At 39.1% G+C, this 20159-nt stretch overlaps 1 protein-coding gene across 1 annotated transcript in view; it reads right to left on the reverse strand.

Annotated features, from left to right (window-relative positions):
• Positions 1 to 20159, reverse strand: part of LOC115059626 (protocadherin-15-like) — a 144338-nt gene that overhangs the window by 93876 nt on the left and 30303 nt on the right. The window contains exons 3-8 of the mRNA XM_029527226.1: positions 18057 to 18122; positions 10467 to 10627; positions 9869 to 10024; positions 5254 to 5373; positions 4834 to 4944; positions 1840 to 2010 (exon numbers count right to left, since the gene is read on the reverse strand). Of these exons, the coding sequence (XP_029383086.1) occupies positions 1840 to 2010; positions 4834 to 4944; positions 5254 to 5373; positions 9869 to 10024; positions 10467 to 10627; positions 18057 to 18122 (785 nt within the window). The remainder of the gene's footprint in view (positions 1 to 1839; positions 2011 to 4833; positions 4945 to 5253; positions 5374 to 9868; positions 10025 to 10466; positions 10628 to 18056; positions 18123 to 20159) is intronic.

The following is a 20159-nucleotide window of genomic DNA, read 5'->3' on the forward strand; positions in this document are numbered from 1 at the left end:
CATAGCTTGGCTGGAAGGAGAGAGTGTGTTTGTGTGTGTGTTTGCATGTCTTTAAGAGTGCATGTATGAGTCAGAAGAGACCAGAGAGAGCAAGGTTTGAAGGCAGTCGAGTAAAGTGAGCATGCATGTTTTCGTGTGTGTGTATCTATGTGACAAAGATCTCCGTATAAACAAACAGATGAAGTAGACAATGTCCAGTTAGGCATGACTGCTCTGCTGGCCTGACACTGTTATGGGTGTTGGGGTTGGGTTAGGTTGTTACAGCATGAATGCACTGCTGGCTTGTCATCATCAAGTGTGTGTGTGTGTGTGTGTGTGTGTGTGTGTGTGTGCACGTTTGTGTGTGTGTGGTAAGGGATGAATGCTCTGCTGACTTGTCAGTTGAGGATTTTGCCTGCAGCAACTTTGTCTCATTTACAAAGTGGGATCGCGAGTCGCTTTGGATAACTGCATCAGCTAAATGCCCGAGATACAAATACGAAATGATACATGCAGCTGCGTAAGCATAAAAAGCATTCCACAATGTTGCAGACTCACTCTTGTTCATACAAAACAGATTAAAATCAATCATCAGAAAAAAGAAATCAAAAATCTGCATTGTATTAAATGTAAAAAACATTTTGTAACTAACGTTTTTCTCAATGATGCCAATTGCCTATGAAATCTAAATGTTGTTTCTCCCAAAATGAAAAGGAGAGCCCATTTTCTGACATCATGTAGATGGTTTCAGCCTTTTGTTTTCATTAACTAGCAGCCGGTTAGCAGTGCCACACGTTTCTAAATGCCACAATAAAAAAAAAAAAAAGCTTCTAGTGTGTAAGAGTCATGTTATATCTTTTAAAGCATAAAAACATCAGAAAGCAGATCTCCTTTTGCTACAGAGTCAATTCATTTGAGAGACGCAACAGTAAAGTTCAGCATAATGTTAAGCACCTATCAGGGCTGTAAAAATAAGCTATTTGAATCGGAAAAATCTGTGTGCATCAAAACTCTGATCCCTGGATCAGTCTGAATGTAGAACGAACTGGCTGATGCCCCAATTCTAAAGGTATGAATCAGTTTTATGTTGTTACTGTGCTGTTGAATCCTCCGTCGGCTCTCTGCGTCTCTCTCTTTCACACAAGCACCCATAAAACTCTTGTGCAACTTGCCATAGAAATGTCAGATAGCACTCTGTTTGCGAGGGACAGACCAAATGTTCCGCCATATAAAAGGAAGGACAAAATATCCAACATAATTCACAACACTAATGTGTTTTCATTGTTGGAGGGCTTTTTAAAGTTTTTAGAATTCAACGTGTTCACCTGTCAAAAGTACTAAAATACTTATTCACTGCTGTGTGATATATCTATTTAAGTGCCAAGCCACATTTATAGTATTGCTTTGTGTTAATTCATAATGTAAAATGATTGTCTACCTCAAACAAGGAGCTGTATCAGATTCTAGGATATCCATTCAAATTAAATTGAATCAAAATCATAACCAGTCCTACTAAATCTAATCAAACCAAATGGTTCATTTAAAAAAATGGATCTGTCCTGATCGTATCTAGATACATATCAGACTGTCTCTGCAGAGATGCACACCCCTAATAAGTACATTATAAAACTTTAGACATTATCATTCAACATTTACCTTTATACAAGCTTAAAACAGTAGAGGCAGCCGATGTCACCATTAAGTGCACTAAAGAAAAATGTCCATAACACACACGGCTATTGTTCACTGAAGGAACTTGGAACTGCAGCAGTTCACATATTCACACAGATAGAAACGTTCCCTTTGCACCAACCCATTTAAATATAACAGTATTTATTTATGTGAAGGGCACACACATACCGGCTCTGTCATCTCCAGCACATTAGCCCGATACGTAATGGGACTGCAGTCACGGGTGTTTCCCACAAGCGTACAAGGTAGAAACATTGGGCCCAAGTCGTCACCATCCAGTACGTCCACAGTGAGAGTGGTGGTGGCCGTGCGCCGCTCGCTGGGGTAAGGGGCGCGATCCTGCACAGAAAGTCAGGGAGCTTTCATTACATGCTGAGCTGATACCATGCTTTCTTATTTGTACCTTCATATTCGGATATTTTTGCATTTTCATCTTCACATCTTGTATAAAAATCGAACATCTCTCCTGAACATTTTCAGGATATCAACAAAGCTGCAGGGACCTCTCAATACCTTCAAAAGCTGTTGTCTACTCAACACATCTTCACTTCTATTTATACCTAAGCAGGGGACACTGAACTGTTCTCTAATGCATTTCCAGCTGGCACAGTGCAGCAGGGACTTCCCAGGCAGGACAAAAAGAACCTGCTCTGTCTGTCTATATAGAAGTTCATATTCAGTGATTCACTTTATTTGACTAAAAGCTTTAATAACAATTTGTATGCGCTATGTAATCAAATCTTTGCAGAGCAGGATGGAATAAACTCAAAACGGTTTGTCCGCCAAATTAACATTGAAATGCTCCCAATCAAATGCTGCTCTTCAATGACTGAGAATAATAATGTTGTAAAATGATATTTGCCAACTTCTAGGCTTCATTAGAGGACATTAATTGGCTAGGATTCAGCAGATGAGCCCGTAGGGCAAAACCTTAAATAGATAGAAACAGATTTTAGGTTGTAAATAAAATAACGGAGATAACTGCAGCACTCTGAATCCTACCTGTGCGTCCGAATTCAGTCTGATGTCCCATTTTGCATCTCTCATTATCTACATGACACATGCTCAATGTGTTTGTTATCCTAATGCCATTGCTAAACATTTTTACTCAGGTGTAACAAATGTGCCCTTAGCGGTGCAGCACGCTGCCACAAATAACCCATCGGAAAATTTCATTATGCACCACATCCTTTTTCTTTTTCTTTTGTCAGTTGTGCGTAGTCACAACAGATGAAATTAGCAGCAGTTTAATTGTGTATTGACTAATTATTGATGCTTGCATTGCATTAATTTGTTTTGTGAGCATGTCTCATTAACAAAAATACAGAAATTAATCAAAATGCTTATGTTCTGCAGGCCCTGATTCAAAACTACACCTCCCTGTTATATTGGGACAGAATGCTTTCCAGTGCAAATATTTTTACTCGGCAAAGGAAAAACCTGCAACAAAATACAAGACCTTGATTCTCACAAAATGAAAAATGGATGTGTACAAACTATTGGGTTTTTATTCAGAGGACCCATAAGTTGAAATAGCAGGGTCTCTGTGAAGCCTCTTTCAAATTATCAGTACAACTCTTCCTTGTCGAACACAAGAAGCAAAGGTATTCAAAAGCTGCACTCTTGTTGTATGTTCATCTAAAGTGACATTGTCAGCTTTTGTAAAAAAAAAACAAAAACATTTCAAAACATGAATAAATAAGTAAACAAACAAAACCTCTTCATCTAAAAGGCTGATATAATGGCCGCGTTTACAAATGTATTTCATTATTATTATTTTTTTTCAAGATAATCCAGATGTACACAAAACCATCTTTGTTTTATTTTGGTTTTCAGAGCAAAACATCCAAATGTATCTATGAGAAACTCAAAGTGAATAATCAATGCAGCAATTCCAAGTGCACCAACGGGGAAAATAAAAACAAAAAAAAAATAACAGCTATTTTGTGTGTACAAGTCATCTAGATCTCTGTGTCCTTCACATTATTTCTGCTGGTGTCTGCATGCTAGGCAGCATAGTTGGATATATTCACATTTGCGTGCATCTTTCTGGAGGAGTCCAATTTTTCTTTCTTCACAAACTTCAACATCAACCAAACAGGAAAAGTAGCAATTAACAATCATTCATCATCATCAACATTCACCAAGTATTGTTTAAATTCGGTTCCACCTGCATTTTTGGATTTTGTCTTACTGTCAATCACTTTACAATACAAGAAGGACCTTGAAAGGTTCCTGCTCTCTTTTCTCTTTTAACAGCTATTCTTGTAAGACATATCAAAAATATTACATTGCCATTAAAAAAGGATGATCGTTCTGTTATTTACATTTTTCATGAGGTTATAAGGTCATGTGGCTCAGTCAGTCAGAGCTAAATCACATTTTTGTTCCTTTGAAATGGCCAGTCATGTACCACATAGTTCTTTTACCTCCTGGCCCGTGCGTCTTCCACAAAACTTTTCCGTGAATTTAAATTCAGCACATCCACAGCCACTCAAAACACCTTTAATATTGTATTCAGATGAACAGCGAATATGTCAGGCTTTCAAGCAGTCAGAAACGTATTAATCTTTCAGTGTACTGTTGACTTTTAATAATGCTTTCAGGGTAAATGGGCCTTGAGACATATGACTATTTGGCAGAATACTTTTTTGAGAGAAGAATTTGTAAGCCAGCTTTTCCTGTCACACAAAAAACCTTAATGGCACAATCAGCTACTTCAGTAATTTTCTGTTGTGCCTCACTCCAAGACCCCCCATTATTCCCCATGAGTCTCTTTTGCATGTTGAGTGAAATTAACTATATTGTAGACCACTTGAATAAAACATGGAGTGCTCTGAAATAAAAAGGAAGAAAACAATTACATTAACAAAGACATTAGTGATAATCAAGGATTTGCTTATAGTTCTTAACATAGCAGTGTGTGTAGCAGTAATGTTACCGTAATAATAAAAGTTTGCCTGAAAAATAACAACTCTCAGCCGGAGACTCCCACTCAATCAGGAGAGTTGCATTCCTTTAGAGATACTTTATATTGGGCCTCAGGTGAAAAGCTTTTTTTTTTTTTTTTTTAATATATATGAAATGGAAATACAATCTTATCCCCAGGATTAGTCTTTGGTGGCTGCATAGCACAAAAAGAAGACTTTAAAAGGCGCTTACATTTGCCTGTATGATGACCAGGTACCGTGTTATCTCCTCATAATTTAGTCTCTCTCTCAGAACGACGGAGCCAAACAGTGTCAGAGGGATGTCAAAGGTTCTGTTGGCTGTCTGAAACACAGACAGACACATTACAAAACACAAACATGGCACGTCTGACAGGGACATTTACACCTTTTTAGACAAGTTCAAAAAAATGTGATAACAGCAAGAGGACTGTAGAAGACAGCACAGCACAGTATTTGACACATTGATTGTTTTACAATATTTCGAGGGAGAATCTAAATCTAAGGGGTGGCAAAATTATATTTTATTTATTTTGCATCAGTTTGTTATCAACCTACTGTGGATTGTGTTGGACACACCTTGCACTGCTGCTGCGATGTTCATTTTAAATCATGATAAAAATGGGTAACCTACCGGGTCTTTCGGGTTGTACTGGATTGTGTATTCTATTTGTCCGTTGGGGCCGTCATCGATGTCTGTCGCGCCATTGTTTCCCCAGAAACCAGAGAAGATGGTGGTCCCTACTGGCGTCAGCTTAGAAGGCAACAGGAGCAGGGAATATCAGCATCTTTGTCACACCACATGTTGTCATACACTCAGACATTAAACAGCTTGTATCCTACAGTGCGTTTGTCTGGTCTTTTACATTTACTGTTGTATGTTCACAAGCTTTTGGCCATAAGCGGATCCTGGTGCCCCGCCGTCCTCACAAAACAAACTGAAAATGACTTGCAGTTTTATGTTTACTATGCTCAAATGGGGCTTGAGAAGGAAATTCGGCATGCAGCTGTTTGTGTGCTTCTATTAGCACCGGCAAAACAGAATGAAACACTGGCAGCCTGGCTTGTCCAACGTTCGGTCTATTGTCTGTGTCTTAGTCTCTCTCTCCTTCTTACCATTGTGAGTATTTTCTTCGCTTCATTGACTCATCTAATAAAAGTTTTACATAGAAGTGGAAAATTGGGTGATAGAAATTCCCGTGGCATATGCTACAGCGTGCTTGTTGTTCGGGGGTGGGGTGGGGTGGTATTTATTTTCCCTTTAATTTCAGTTAAATGATTATGAGTTACATGTAGCTAAGAGAGGATATTTTCAATACAATCATAGACTCACATAATTATTTTCACAATGTTGGCATAGTGGGGCAGCACAGCAGTATTGTGGTTAGCGCTGCCCCACTATAAGAAGGTTGTGGGTTCGGCTCCCAGCCTGGCGCCTTTCTGCGTGGAGTTTACATGTTCTCCCCGTGTCCGTGTGGGTTTCCTCCCCCCATCCAACGACATGCGTGTCTAGGTTAAATGGTGACTCTAAATTGTACGTAGGTCTGAATGTAAGTGTGAGTGGCTGTTTGTCTCTGTGATGGACCTGCGACCTGTCCAGGGTGAACCCCGCCCTCGCCTGGAATGTTGGCTGGGGTTGGCTCCAGCATCGGAAGCAGTAGAAGATGGATGGATGCTTGCCTGTTGCTTGTGAACTGCCATAAAACGAGTTTATACTGAATAGTTCTTTTCAGATAAATTTTAACAAGAATTTTGCTTTAAAATTTGCAGAAAACATGTTAAGAAGCCTAAAACGATGTAACATGCCTTGGAAAGTTAAGTGCACAGTCCACAGCATTAGTATAGGTACATTTCTATATTTTTTGTTCACTTAGTGACTTAGTGTAATGGAATTACAGCACTAAGTCAAAGCTGTAATTTCAGCACCTTTACATTAATATGCAAAGAACTGTGAGGCAGGTATTATCCTTTACACATAATGCTGAAATTATGCTGAAAAAGATGGATGATGTCTTCCAAAATCATAAAATTTAATATTGTAAGCAAAATCCTTTGCAGTCAGTGACAGTCAGACACATCTTCCCTGGGGATGCTCCTTGTTGTTGGGGGTTCTCTGTCTTTGGTCTGGTCTTCATTGTAAAGCAGTTTTCTACAGTTTCGCTTAACGTGAATAAAGTGAGAGTTCAGTGAGAGGCCCTGTAGGTCAGAGTGCCCTGATGTAGTAAAACCAATAGAGGGAGACGCTCTGGCAGCTCTCCCAGGCCACCCTGCTGATAGGACAGATAGTGCTCCTTCATGCTATGATATTGTGATAACACAAAGGCTTTGAATGGGCACCAGCAGCTGTCTGTGTCTTTATGACCCTTCACCTGAACCGGTGTAGCTCTTGCTCACTCATTAGACCAATAGGCTTCCTGTGGCTCCCTCTTTGATAGATGACTTACTGTAAATGTGGTTTAGACTATTTGGAGGAAGGGCAGGAACTGAATAAAAACAAACAGCAGGGGCTCCTCTGATCAGAACTGAAGTGACATTGTGCACATCACCACGCATCAATGAGTCCTTTCTTCTCCTCGGCTGAGTTTTAATCATTGGCATGAAACACCTTGGGGTCCAGTGTGCTCTCTTATCTGTTGTCTTAACTGTGATCTACAAAATTTCTGTAACAGCCTGCAGGTGGAAAGCAGCTCTATCTGTTGGAGATTAATTGATTTATTTGGTCAGTGGAAGATATTCCACTGAATAAATTTATGTTGGCTAATTTTTGATGGACAATCTGAATCTGTGTGCACAGGAATGCTCCAGCACACCTCTACATTCAGTCTGTTGCGTCAGTCAACAGTAAAAGCTTTAATAAATGTTAATGTGCCTGTTCCGCTGGCAGCCATAATGTCCAATCCATAAAAGAACCACCATTTTATTTGACAGATGAAATTGTGCCTTTGAGCCATGAGCTTAGCTTTCAATGATGGTGATTTGTTTCATGAACTTTCACAGAAGTCCTCAACTCCACCAGTTTCTTTTTGTGTCTTTTCTAACTGCACCCTCTCTGTTTTGATTTTATGGTGAATGAAACATGTTTGCCTGCATCCTGAAGAATATTCTTCACTCTCTGTGCAGCGATAAGGTGATTAGGGGATTTATCTTCATCATGCAAACAATTCTCTGCTCAGTTTTGTGCTGCTGCACCTTCTCCTCTGCCAAGTTGCTTATTTAAATTCTTCCATGCACAAACCAACTTCCTTTAGCACTACTTCTTATCATCTTCTTATTATCTTCCTTACTATCTTCCTCCTCCTTATTATCTTCCTTGTCATAAATAACAATGAAACAATGCATCTTCCAAAGAAACATTAACCACAGCCAAACATGCAATATAGTTATAATTATTATTGATATATGTATTCTATAGATAGAACAGATGCTGAAGAAGAGATGGACAACTGTCTAAACACCTCCCAAGATGACTTAAACATGCATATGATGCACACTAGAAATGCCACATTTATTTTCCATCATTTTATTTTTGTGACAATTCAAAAACCTCTTCACTTTCACTTGGGCTTTAAATTTCAATTTAATTGCAACATGTGCAACAGGATGTGGTGAACCTCGCTTTTTATTAGGCAAAAGATACTAGATATGTAAGAAGATGTTCAATTTGATTAATGTTTTTTGTTGTTTTTTTTTAATGGAATTTCTTGGAATTTCTTGGTCTGAAGGAAAAGGTTGCCAAGCACAAATTGCTGCAGCAATGGCAGCAATTTGTGCATATATATATATATTTATTTGCCTTGCCTTGGGATCTATGATTAGGTGTCAAAACAGAAGTTTAATCTCCAGACAGCACAAGAAACATTTGAGAATAAGTTTAATTTAGCCGCTGCACCAGCGATTTGTTACATCATTTCCCTCAACAGAGTTATCTCTTCCACCCACTGATTTAACAATGGTATTCAGAACTTCTCACGCTGTCACTTTTGGATGTGGCTCTAATGAAACAACTCTACACTCAGTTGCTGGCACCAGCTCATGAAATCAGCCACAGGGATCACCTTGTACCCGAAAACTTTCACAGTCAGCTCATAAATTGTGTCCTAGACGTTCTCATAAATAACCATATTGCCTCTGTGTGTGTCATAATCTGCCTGCTTAACTTTCTTGCAGTTAAAACTGGTTTGTTACAGACAACTAAAAGTAGTTTTATTGTAGATAAAGCAGGATGAAGGCCCAAATCATCTCACAATATTACATTTATTGCGATAAATAGTGAACAGTGCGATAAAAAGTTCTGGGGGTAAAAAAACGTTACAGACAATAGCTGTCTGCCTAATGAGCAGACTTGAACACATTTTTGAATAAATCTGCCTCTGATTTTACATTACTGCTCACATCGAAATATTTATTCACTTTTCTTTAATTATTACCACCGAGCTGACTGCAATTACCTTGGTCTGGCTCAGGAATCATATTTTACAGTTTCTTTTTTTACGATGCACCTCCTCAACTGAACGCTAGGCATTGAAGTGAATTGAGGGGATAATTTTCGCAAAAACTTTACAAGAAACTGGAGTGCTGTAATGGGTGGCAGGCTGGAGGAGGAAGGAAGAAAACCAGAAAATTATAGTGTGGGGCAGAAGAAAGGCGGGAAGGTTGGGAAAAGGTGATATAATGAAGAGCAGGGAGTGGCGAAGGGTGATGAAAGTATTAGGAACTGGTGCTACAAAAACAGAAGAGAGGCCAAGAAAGGGAGAGAGGGGTTGAGAAGACAGATTGAGTTAGACAAGCTGTGGAAGAGTGTATAATAAGATATTCTACAGGGTCTGTCTGTGCTGGCAGTAGGCTAAGTGTATCCTCATCCAGTTTAAAGTTTGAATTTCAAGTTATTCTGCCTCCTGGGAGTGTGGAGGACACACTAACCAAGCAACAGATATTGCACAGACTATTTTGGAAGCCTCCGAATAACAGATTGGGATCCTTTCCACAGCTGTCCAAAATCTCAGCTACCTCCCTTTAGTCTGACAGCATAATGTCATGTACAATACTGTTTGGTGAAGGATTTTATTTAAAATACATTGCGGTGTCCAGCATTGCTAGGCTACATTTTCAGAGAGTCGCAGAAGGCCTCAAGAGCAGCATGGGAAAAGCTCAGTATGGTCTCACAACCATGAGATCTGTGTCTGCGTTCATGAAGAGAGCAGCAGGGCAGGGCAAATACAAATGTGTTTGTGTGTGTTTCAGTGTTTCACCTCACTGACGGCCACATAGTATCTCGGCTGCTGAAAACGTGGCTCGTTGTCGTTGCGGTCTCGCACTACGATGCGGACCTCGTGTAAGATGACCGTGCCAATCAGCTCGTTGGTACACTGTACCTGAACCACAATGGACTGAATATATGAGGGCGGCTGTTGTGGAGAGAAACAGAGGGATGATTATATGGTGTTAGTGTTGAATAAACAGTAGTTACATAGAAAATTGTCAGTTTTGTATGACAGTTTTTTGGCCAACTTAAAAAAAAAAAAAAAACATCTGCCAAATCACTTTACAAAACAGCAGGAGGCTTTGTTTTTTTATGAATCAGTAAGTGCTGGGAAAATAAAAATCTGCTTCCACCATATTTATCAGCTGCAGTCGAGTGAGAAACAACGCCACAGTGCTGAAACAACGTAACGCTAAATGATCTCCTGGGCTTGCAGAAGGACAAAGACTAAGAAGCTAAACCAAGCAGAGCAAAAAAGAGCATTGATGATTTAAAAAAAATAAAATAAAAAATCAAACCACAAGGTAAATTTGTGAACACTATGAGCACAGATGATACTAAAATTTTAAATAGTTCAGTTGCCTTACATCTCTATCCAGAACCCGCCCAGTGCTGTTGAGGTAAAGGGCCTGTTTGGAAGGGTTGAGAATCACCCAGTGGTCATGGTTATCCCTTAGAGAGAGAGAGATGGTACGATCCGGACCCTCTGCCACGCCATTTATCTGCATGTTCTCCACCAATAATGTTCCTGAGAGCACAGTAAAATTAACAATATTAACCCCAACAGAAGGACACAAAGCCCTGGAAATAGAAAATGATTCATAGATGAGATAAACGATTTGGCCCTAGAGTGAATTCAACAGTAAAAGAAAACAGAGGAAGACCAAAGAGAGCTTTCTGTCACAGGATAAGTACATACCTGGAAATTATAGGTCAGTTGTAGACTAGGGTCATTGGCAATTAGACGTAAAACCACAGAGTAATAACAGTGAAAATGGGAGAGCAAAACGTGAGCGGATTTCAGTGAAATTATATTAAGTGAGGCAGAGAAGATATGGGGGCTTATTTGTTTGCTTTCTCTATATTAACACCTGGAGCACGCAATGAACATTTCAGAAAGAGACACAGGAAACTGTTCCTCTCTTATCATCATTTCCATCTGAAAAACAGACCCTCAGAATAAATAAAGGTAAACTTTTCAATAAGACAGATGCTACAGATGGAATAAAACAAAACCATTTAACAGTCAACTGTAGCTGCTGAAGTGAGGAAATGAGAGATGAAAAAAGAACAAAAGAATGACACGTCATGTGCTGGATGTTTTCAAGCGATGCATATCTCACAAGCAATACAGATCCGGGGATGGTATTTGGGAGAAGGACGAGGGGTGAAAGGCCAAGAAGGGAAAAGTAGAATTTAATAAACAGCAGTGCTTCACAGAAACTTTCTGTTGCTGCAATGTCAATGAAAACTGGTGGAAAATTCTCCTAGTTTGTGTCGGAACATCAACTTTATAGTTTCGAGAGTACCTTTTAATCGAGTTTTAATTTATTTAAAGCAAAAAGTGTAACTGCTTGACTCTGCTTCAAATCATAAGAGAGCCATTAAGTTTCCCTGCTCACTTAATTACTATGACAAAAAAAACAAAAGAAAAACAACTGTGGAATGTGTTAGCGTGTTAGATACTGTCAGCACCTGACTAAGCTTTGTAGAATTTTCAGCCCGTTACTAATTTTTTCTACATGAACCTGTGTTAATGTGCATAAAAGCTTACCAAGGTGGGGGGGGGGGGGGGGGGGGGGCTGTGTCACTGTCCCCAGCAAACCTTTGTGTTTGTTTGACTTGGAGCGAGAGAAGAGAGATAGAGATTGAGTTGAAATTAGACTTGAACGATAACGCCAGAGAGAGAGAGATAAGTGCAGCAAGCAGGATTGTGTTTGCGCTTTTGCGCATGTGGGTGTGTATACATACGTATGGCTGCATGCTGGAAATTTTTTACTATCCTTGTGTGTGTTTGTGCACGCAGACAGACACACACACACAAAACTATCACATATCTGATTTGTCAGACATAAAATTAGGTCATGGCCTTCTGTGCTACCATGGAAACCGTGTCGAATGCATTGCTGTGATTTGCTGATGTTAAATAAATGGGGAAATTCAATGAAATTGGTTTCTTCATATGAAAATGGAATAGAAAATGGAATTCATTAGGGAAAATTTATTGCCATCTCTCTTCTGGTTTACAAATTGGTAAAAGAACACAAGAACAGGTAAAGAAGGACACACAAAGAGATTCCAGCTTGTGTAGCTGATCTCTATCTAATTTAATTCTATAGGCAGTCTAATATAAATTCGCTCTTTTCACAGTGGCCTCACTTTATAGGATGTGTGACTGAATATCACACTCAGCAGCACCTGATTAAATTGACCCACGTGTTAAAAGGTACAGCCAGATACTGCATTAAGATGTGAGTGTGTGCACCGCTACATCGAGAGACTGTTGGAGTCAAAAGAGCAATTAGACGGCAAGAAAAATGAAGAAGAAAGCAGAGAAAAGTGAGGTGACAAAAATCAGGTTGAATGGGAAGGTGATAGAAATAAAGCATAAAGAGGACATTAGGAGAAATTAGAGTGAATATGAGCACTGTGGTGATGCATTGATAGCATTTTTTTTTTTACAGGACATTAGCTTTAGTGAAGGTAGAGACACTGTTGAGGATTCAGTTGGGTATGAGCCGTGGACTGAAAAGTGATCATCACATGTACTGTGCCTGCTCCTTCAGGTCTTAGTGAAGGAAGGAGAGAGATTCAAAGTGAACAGCGAGCACCAGCCCAAGTTGTTTTCACTCACTTTTTGTCAATGATAGTGGGTTGGTTACTGGCGTGTGATGTCTGAAGCGAGCATTGTGCACTTAAGCGACGCTGCCATGACGGAGAGGAACTGAATACATTTGCACTGACATTGAGGGTAAAGATGTTGGGTTAATCACGGCTGGCAGTTTTTTCCCCTCTAACAAATGGAGGTACTCTAATGAGAAAGTTAATCGGTTTCAAACCACTGCTTTGATATTGGTTATGACACTGACTTGAGAAAAAACACGAAAAAAAAAACAAAAATAAGCTCTCTTCATTATTGCAGACAATATTTCTCCACCACCACAAATTGGATAAAAAGTATAACCCACAGCCAGTGTTGCTCGCTAGCTTATGATTATAAATCAACAAAATTTCACTGCATTAATTTCATGCATTGTAAGGTTAAACACACAGTTCAATAAAAATCTGGAACCATGAAAGTCTAATCTTGGCAATTACCGCTCAACTTGGAAAAATCTGATGCACCCTGCGAGCTGGCATTGGTCCTTAGCTGCCCGGAGTCAGTCCGTCGTCATTCAGCGTGCAAACGTGAAGCAGATGAACTGAAGTTAATTTCTTTGTGCACAAAGCTTGCAGGGTTTTATTTTGCAAAGTAAAGTTTATTGTTGAAGCAGCTTAAGTACAGATTTGGCAATTTTAAGGTAAAACTGTATTAAGGCCATATATTCAACATATATGAGTTTCTACAGGTCACAATAGTTGTTCATGTCTTTTCACTTACTGTAGTTGGAACTAGCTTATTTGCTACTTGGGATTAATTAATTATTCAGATTCTGAAGTTTGTATAGGTTTAATAAAAATAGGTAATGGCAGCTTATTTACTTGCACCTTCAACCCAAATGTCTCTGTAATTGAGATTTCATACACATTTACTTGTTTTTATTATCAGCGACATCACTGTTTGGACACCGCCCGTCTGTCATGCTGCATTTGTTCGCTCCGACACCTTTGTCACCACTCTAAACTCATTTGGAAAAGCTCACAGGCATTTCCTGTCAACAATGTCTCCAGAGGGTTGTAAAGAAAAGAAGTCGTCAAAGGAAGGACCAAAAAATAAATAAATAAATGCCTTATACCATAGCTCTTGCTATTGACAACCATGTTGTCTCTACATTAAATGTGTAATAAGAGAAATTAAGTTGTGAAGATGTTTTTATGAACTTGAACTGAGCCAATGCTTCCAGCATTATCTGCTAAATGATACATTCAGTCATTTGGCATCAGGTGACTCCTTTTGTGTGTATTATATTGGTATATGTTGTATTGTGAAGGTTCCTGCTGAACTGGATACACGGATGTCTCTGCTAAATATGCATGTAGTTTCCCGTCCCACGCATATCCACTCGTTCTAATCACACTTTTAGTAGATATTATTAAAATCACACTCCTCATTTCAGTGTTATCTTCTTTTATGAAATTTCCCAGGGCTACAAGAAAAAAAAAAAAAAAAAAAAGTCACTCATTCCTCAAGTCTCTCTCCCTTTTGCTAACACCACCCCTAAAGCTAGAATTTCCTTTTAAATCTGTAACACTATTTCACAGCCACATGGCATTATGCATACAAACCAGTCCAACACTAAATTATCCTTCGACAGCACTGTTAGCAGGATTAATGCTCCACAGGCACAAACGTATGCATCAACACACAATTGAGCAAATCATGAGGTGCATGCATTGTTGTTGTTAGACACAGTGGAAACACACATTTGGCCATATGCGCGCACACTGTAACTTTTGCTACAATAGGTTGATCTCCCTATGGCATGACAGGCCATTAAATAGCACATACAATTTATAAACAAATCTATTTCTATGTGTTATGGAAATCCTGTTACTGTCGCACATGCAAAAATAGGCAAAGGAACACATTACACTGCAGCTCAATCTGCATGGCCAAACCTCTATGGTGACAATGTAGATACAGAGCCCACTTACTTTGCAAAATATTATACATTTCTTTTCTTAAATCTCTCTAAACAATAACATGTCACGGTCTGGCTTTTGATACACCCACCCCCCCAAAAAAAGAGAGTAATAAGCGTGTAGATATGCTCATCTGAGCTGCCTTAGTGTGTGTGTGTGTGTGTGTGTGTGTTCAAAGCAATAAGCTTAGCAGCAGCAATGTGTGATTTACTGGCTTTATATTGCCCTGGGTTTTGCCTCGCAGGCTGTGTGTGGGCATTTGCTCACACCTGGAGACTGATATTATGAATTGCAGACTTTACTCAGGGCTGAAAAATATGGATTTTTCTTAAAAGCTGCTCGAGTTGAACATAAATGAAAGTGAAGATGCTATAGAATTATCTTGAACACATATAGCCTCCCAACAACCCTGCATGGTAAGCAGTATTGATAAAAGATGGATGGGTGAATGGAAATATAGAATGCATCATCACAAATCATAAAGTATTTTCATTATAATGTTCTAGAAATTATTAGTTTTACACTGATACACAGTAACTTTTTATTATGCTAAAAGATAAAAAAAAGAAAAGCTTTTTAACTGCGTCATATGAATAAAATAACATTCATGTTGCATTAATTTAAGTTATTAAATTCAAACAGACAGACTTATAAATTAAAAAAGGACATTCTCTGAGGGAAAAAGAATAATCAACCGCAAGCTTCCCATGAGCAATCCACATTAGATTGTAAATACTGTAAATAACAAATAAATCTTGTTGTTATTGTCACACACAGCCAACATGGGCGGCAAGTGGGAAATGCAAAACAAATCCTACATATAATTACTAGTGCCAGGCTGCTGCATTCCCAGGGAACAGAGGAACACATTAAAAATGGAAAAACAGATGAAATGAGAAGATGGATAGCTTAAGAGTGATGAAGCCATCAATAACAGATACAGACCTGCCAGCTGACTAGATGGAAGGTGGTGCTCTCCTCTCCGTCTGATGTTGCTATGCTAATCTCTTTTATGTCAGTTAGGATTACTCTCCGGCCTCACTATTTAAAACCTTGTTGAAAAGCAGACATGATAAACAGGGATAGGTTGGTGTTTCTGTACAGTTATCTGAGGGCTGAGGATGAGAGTGTGATTCAGCCATGCGGACCAACTTTCGTACATTTCATCTGCCCCCATGAGATTTGGTGGCCTTCCTCCAGGCCGATGAAAGCCCTCATATACTTGTGACTGAAGTAAGGATTAAACTCATCTGTTTAAAGATGGATATCTCCTCTGAACTTGTGCTCATAAACACACACAAGCCTGCAATGAAACATCTCTGATCAGACTCTGGAATTGTTTGCTGGGTGCTTGTATTTATACACACAGTCTGAATGGCATTGCCATCAAACCAGGCTCCAGTAATTATCTTATGCTGTTTGAGTTAAGTAAACAAGGGATACTTCCTTTGTTGCTCAGATAGAAGGCATCTGAAATCATTGGCAGTCTTTTTCTTTGTTTAGTGAAGTAGCTCAAAATGGGAGTACTACGTATGACTAAGTCAGAGATCTTAGCTTTGAGATCTTAGCTCTGCTCAAAGCAGAGGGGAAATAGTCTGACTTACTGTGCACAGAGGTAACAATCCGCCCATCATTTCCCCGATAACAGTAATAACAAATCAAGGACACATTAGACACTGAAATAAAATTCCTGGAGCAAGCTAACTCTCGAATATGCCCTACAACTACTGGAGATTCACGCTTTGTTGTCCTTGCATGTTTGTTTTGTTTGTTTGTAATGTCAGAAAACAGGAAATGTGACATTAAAAGCAGAACAGTAGAAATTCAAGCTGTCTGAGAATAAAACCGGGGTCTCAAGATAATGAAGTGTTATCGCCTCAGCTCTGTGCTTATCACTATAGAAGTCAGGCCTCGAGGAAGACAGTAAAGGGTGCTCTTTGTGTGACAACACATTCAACATTTTGAACACTGGCCAAATGTCATTGAGCCTATCTCAATCATGGTGGTTACGTTCTAGTAAAACCCAACACTCGCCTCTTGCACTCATTGTGTCGGAGGTTTCGGTTCATGATATTTTAATTGATCCGGTCTCTCTAAGCCTCCAGTCAATGATTTTGTCCGTTCGAGTTTATTTAACAGGCTGCTGATTATTCGGCACAGCTCCAGAGCTGCTAGTTTCGTCCACATTTCTCTTCAAATGTGTGCTGATCATTTTTAACATATAAAGCAAAGCATAAACTTTAGACCGGCAAAGCTACATGAATAGACTGTCACAAAACGGTAAGTTACAAGTGCAAACAACACCATAATACAGCCAATTCAAATCCTAGTATTTGACTTTATGGGGTCAGTTGAAATAACATTGGAAACAACAGGTAGCCTTGTAGCTCCGTGGTCACTCTCAAACTGTTCCAGAAAGACGATGTTAAACACGATATTTTAACTAATTTACATACAGCTGCTCCACAACTAATGAAGACAAAACACATCTCTGTTAAAACCTGAAATAATAAAATAAGAACATTTAGAGGACACTTTGCGTGGGACTATTTCAGTAAGTAATTTGACTTGTGATGTGACCTGGGGAGCTAACTGATTTGTATTGGTGGAGCAGATTGCTTAAAAATATGGTGCTATGTAGACTGGGGATTTTCGACTAAGGAGTTTGGAAGCACGGCAGCATAAGGGTGAGCACTGTTAACCCACAACAAGAAGGTTGCAGGCAACAGTAGAAGATGAATGAATGAATTATTTAATGAGTAAAGGTATTTGTTGTCATGAGTAAAAGACTTCCTGTCAACCAGGAATTAATTAAACAAATAAGACATAGCACATTTATTGTTGACTTTAATGTTGGTTGATGGGTTCTGTTGTCTTTATGTTAAACTATGCTAATTGACTGGCTGCTGTAACACAATTACACAAAGAATGGCACGATCTCCCACTCCAGGCCACAGCAAGAGAGCAAATAAGCATATCTTCTAGATTGTCTTACTTTTCCTTTAAGGCGTTTCACAAATGGAATCATTCTCTACCACAAGTATGCACTCATACGGAGAAACTCATATCTCTTTTGTTGTTTATGCTAATGCACAGCGGTGTAGCTGAAATTGAATGACCTAGTGTCTTACACTCCGCAGAAGGGATAAGACTCCGTTGGCACAAGCCTAATGAATATGAATGAGTGTAGGGTACCTGCCACGCCAATCAGCAGCCGCTGAAAAGGTCAAGATCATCTAGCGATGTTTGTTTCACGTATCATAAAAGGTGATGATTAGCTTATAAAAATATCAGACAAAGTGCTCCTTTGACTGAGGTGAACTCTTTAAACCTATTCAGGATTATATATAGAACTAAGAAATAAAACACTTTACCGTTGGGACTCTCTTCATCTATGGCAACGATTGTGGCAGGAGGACCCGACCGAGACAGTTTACATTCTAGGAGGGTGAAGAAGAAGAAGAAGAAAAAAAAAAAGAGTTAGCATTAATACAGTCTTGAGATTCTTTTCTGTCCATTTGACAGTGGCTTGGAATGTAACATTGTGTTGTGAAACATATGAATGGTTTCACTTTATGACTGTTACTCATGAATGTAGGATTTGACAGAAAACACTTTTTTAAATGACTTTTCTCCCTTTTAAAGACAAGAACTGCAGCAATCAACCCAAAAGAAATGCAATAGAGGTTTTATATATATATATATGTACAAGTGTGTGTGTGTGTGTGTGTCTAGGGGGAACGTGTATCAGAGATGGCGAGTAGTTAAGAGAGGCAACAACAAAGAACTGAAAGCACAAAAGGTGAAAATAAGGGAGTGGAGATAAGAACTGAGGTATAAGGGGCTAGAAAAAGAAGAAAATGAGGGAAGACAAAGAGTCCAGGCGAAATAAAATTATGATGGACAGAACTGAGACTCTTTCAAGACAGAGGCAAAAAAAAAAAACTGGTCAAAGACAACACACACACACACAGAGAAAAGTAAAAAAAAAAATAAACTAAAGTAGATCCATATTTTCCCCAATGAGGACAGTCATAACTCTATATAAACCTCTCTGCAGGGTTAGCAAGGGTTAATGAACTAACACAATGACTGAACAGGGTGAAGAAAAGAAGAGAAAAGAAACAGTTCTTACCCTCGTATTGCCAGTCTGCCAAAAGAAACGTCCATGGCCCATCAGGAGGGAGAAATGAGAAGTGGAAAAGTTTCGCAGGTGTCAAGGAAGGAGGAAGGAGGAATAAAAGCATAGGAAGAAAAAAAATCATGAAAGATAAGAATTAACCTCAGAGAAAAAGGGAGGTGGGGTGGCACAAGATACAAGTAGACCAACTGCATACAGGCAAATACAAAATGTGCTCATGTGCCCGCATGTGCAGTATACATGTTGATGTGTTTATCTCTATAAGCTTTTTCAACCTACCGTACATTCACAGCCGCCTCTCACAATTACTGTATTTACAATTCTTATCATTTTTAATTCTTAACCTGAGCCGGAGGCTTAAAATGGTTGCATTGATGGGGGAGGATTCTCCTTTATCCTTGTGTCCTTGGCAGGATACAGGAAATACAAGAACACCCACATTCACCAGACAGGGTAACTTTATTGTTCGGCTCTCCAGGATAGTTGGGAGGAATCCCACGGGAAGGCTGAAAGACGGATATCTGCTCACCTAGAAAATAGACTTCACGGAACAATGATCACACCCTCTCTCTATTTCTTTCTCATTCTCTTCCCCTTCATGATTAAGCTTTACAACTGTGTGACATTATAGATTATCTCAGGATTCATTGTTTTTTGTGAGGGGAAATGGTATTGAATGTTCCCAAATATAGATTAAACTGTTCTACGTCTCCGAATTATCTTATCTGAGTGTCTGAAAATGATTGGTTTTCCAATTTGTCACAGTGCAAAGTAAAAGAATGTTTTCTTTCGCTCGCAGACAAGCTGATATAAAACTGACCACTCACAACAAACGCTGTTTAAGCTTTCTTTTATTCCAATTTGGAAAATCTCACCACTTTACAGCACCAAAGTAAAGGAGAGAATGTACACTGGGTATGCACAATAAGATACCGATACTGAAGATCACACATCTGCCGGCTTGTGTAGATGGTGGCTTCATGTGTTAATCCTAAAAATAAATTCCATGGTTAAGCCACCATAAGGCTGATGTTGATCTATTCATCGGACACTCAGGAAGAATATAAACAAGCAATTAACACTATATCCAAAACTGACATTCTCTCTCCGAATATTCAGAGCTAGAGACACAAAACAATGGTCTCACCCTCCTGCCTTATGATTGTAGGTGTCAAAGAATAAAACATCGACACATGCTTTACGTGTTTTGGCAGATTTATGTACTATATACATATATCTAATGCAATGTTGAGAAATCCTGCCAGCTATATTTTCCTCTGTGAAAGATAACCACTAAACCCAGGTTTTATGCTCAGTCGCGATATTTCAGTGCTCC

Source organism: Echeneis naucrates, chromosome 19, assembly GCF_900963305.1.
Source record: "Echeneis naucrates chromosome 19, fEcheNa1.1, whole genome shotgun sequence".
Classification (NCBI taxonomy): Eukaryota; Metazoa; Chordata; class Actinopteri; order Carangiformes; family Echeneidae; genus Echeneis; species Echeneis naucrates.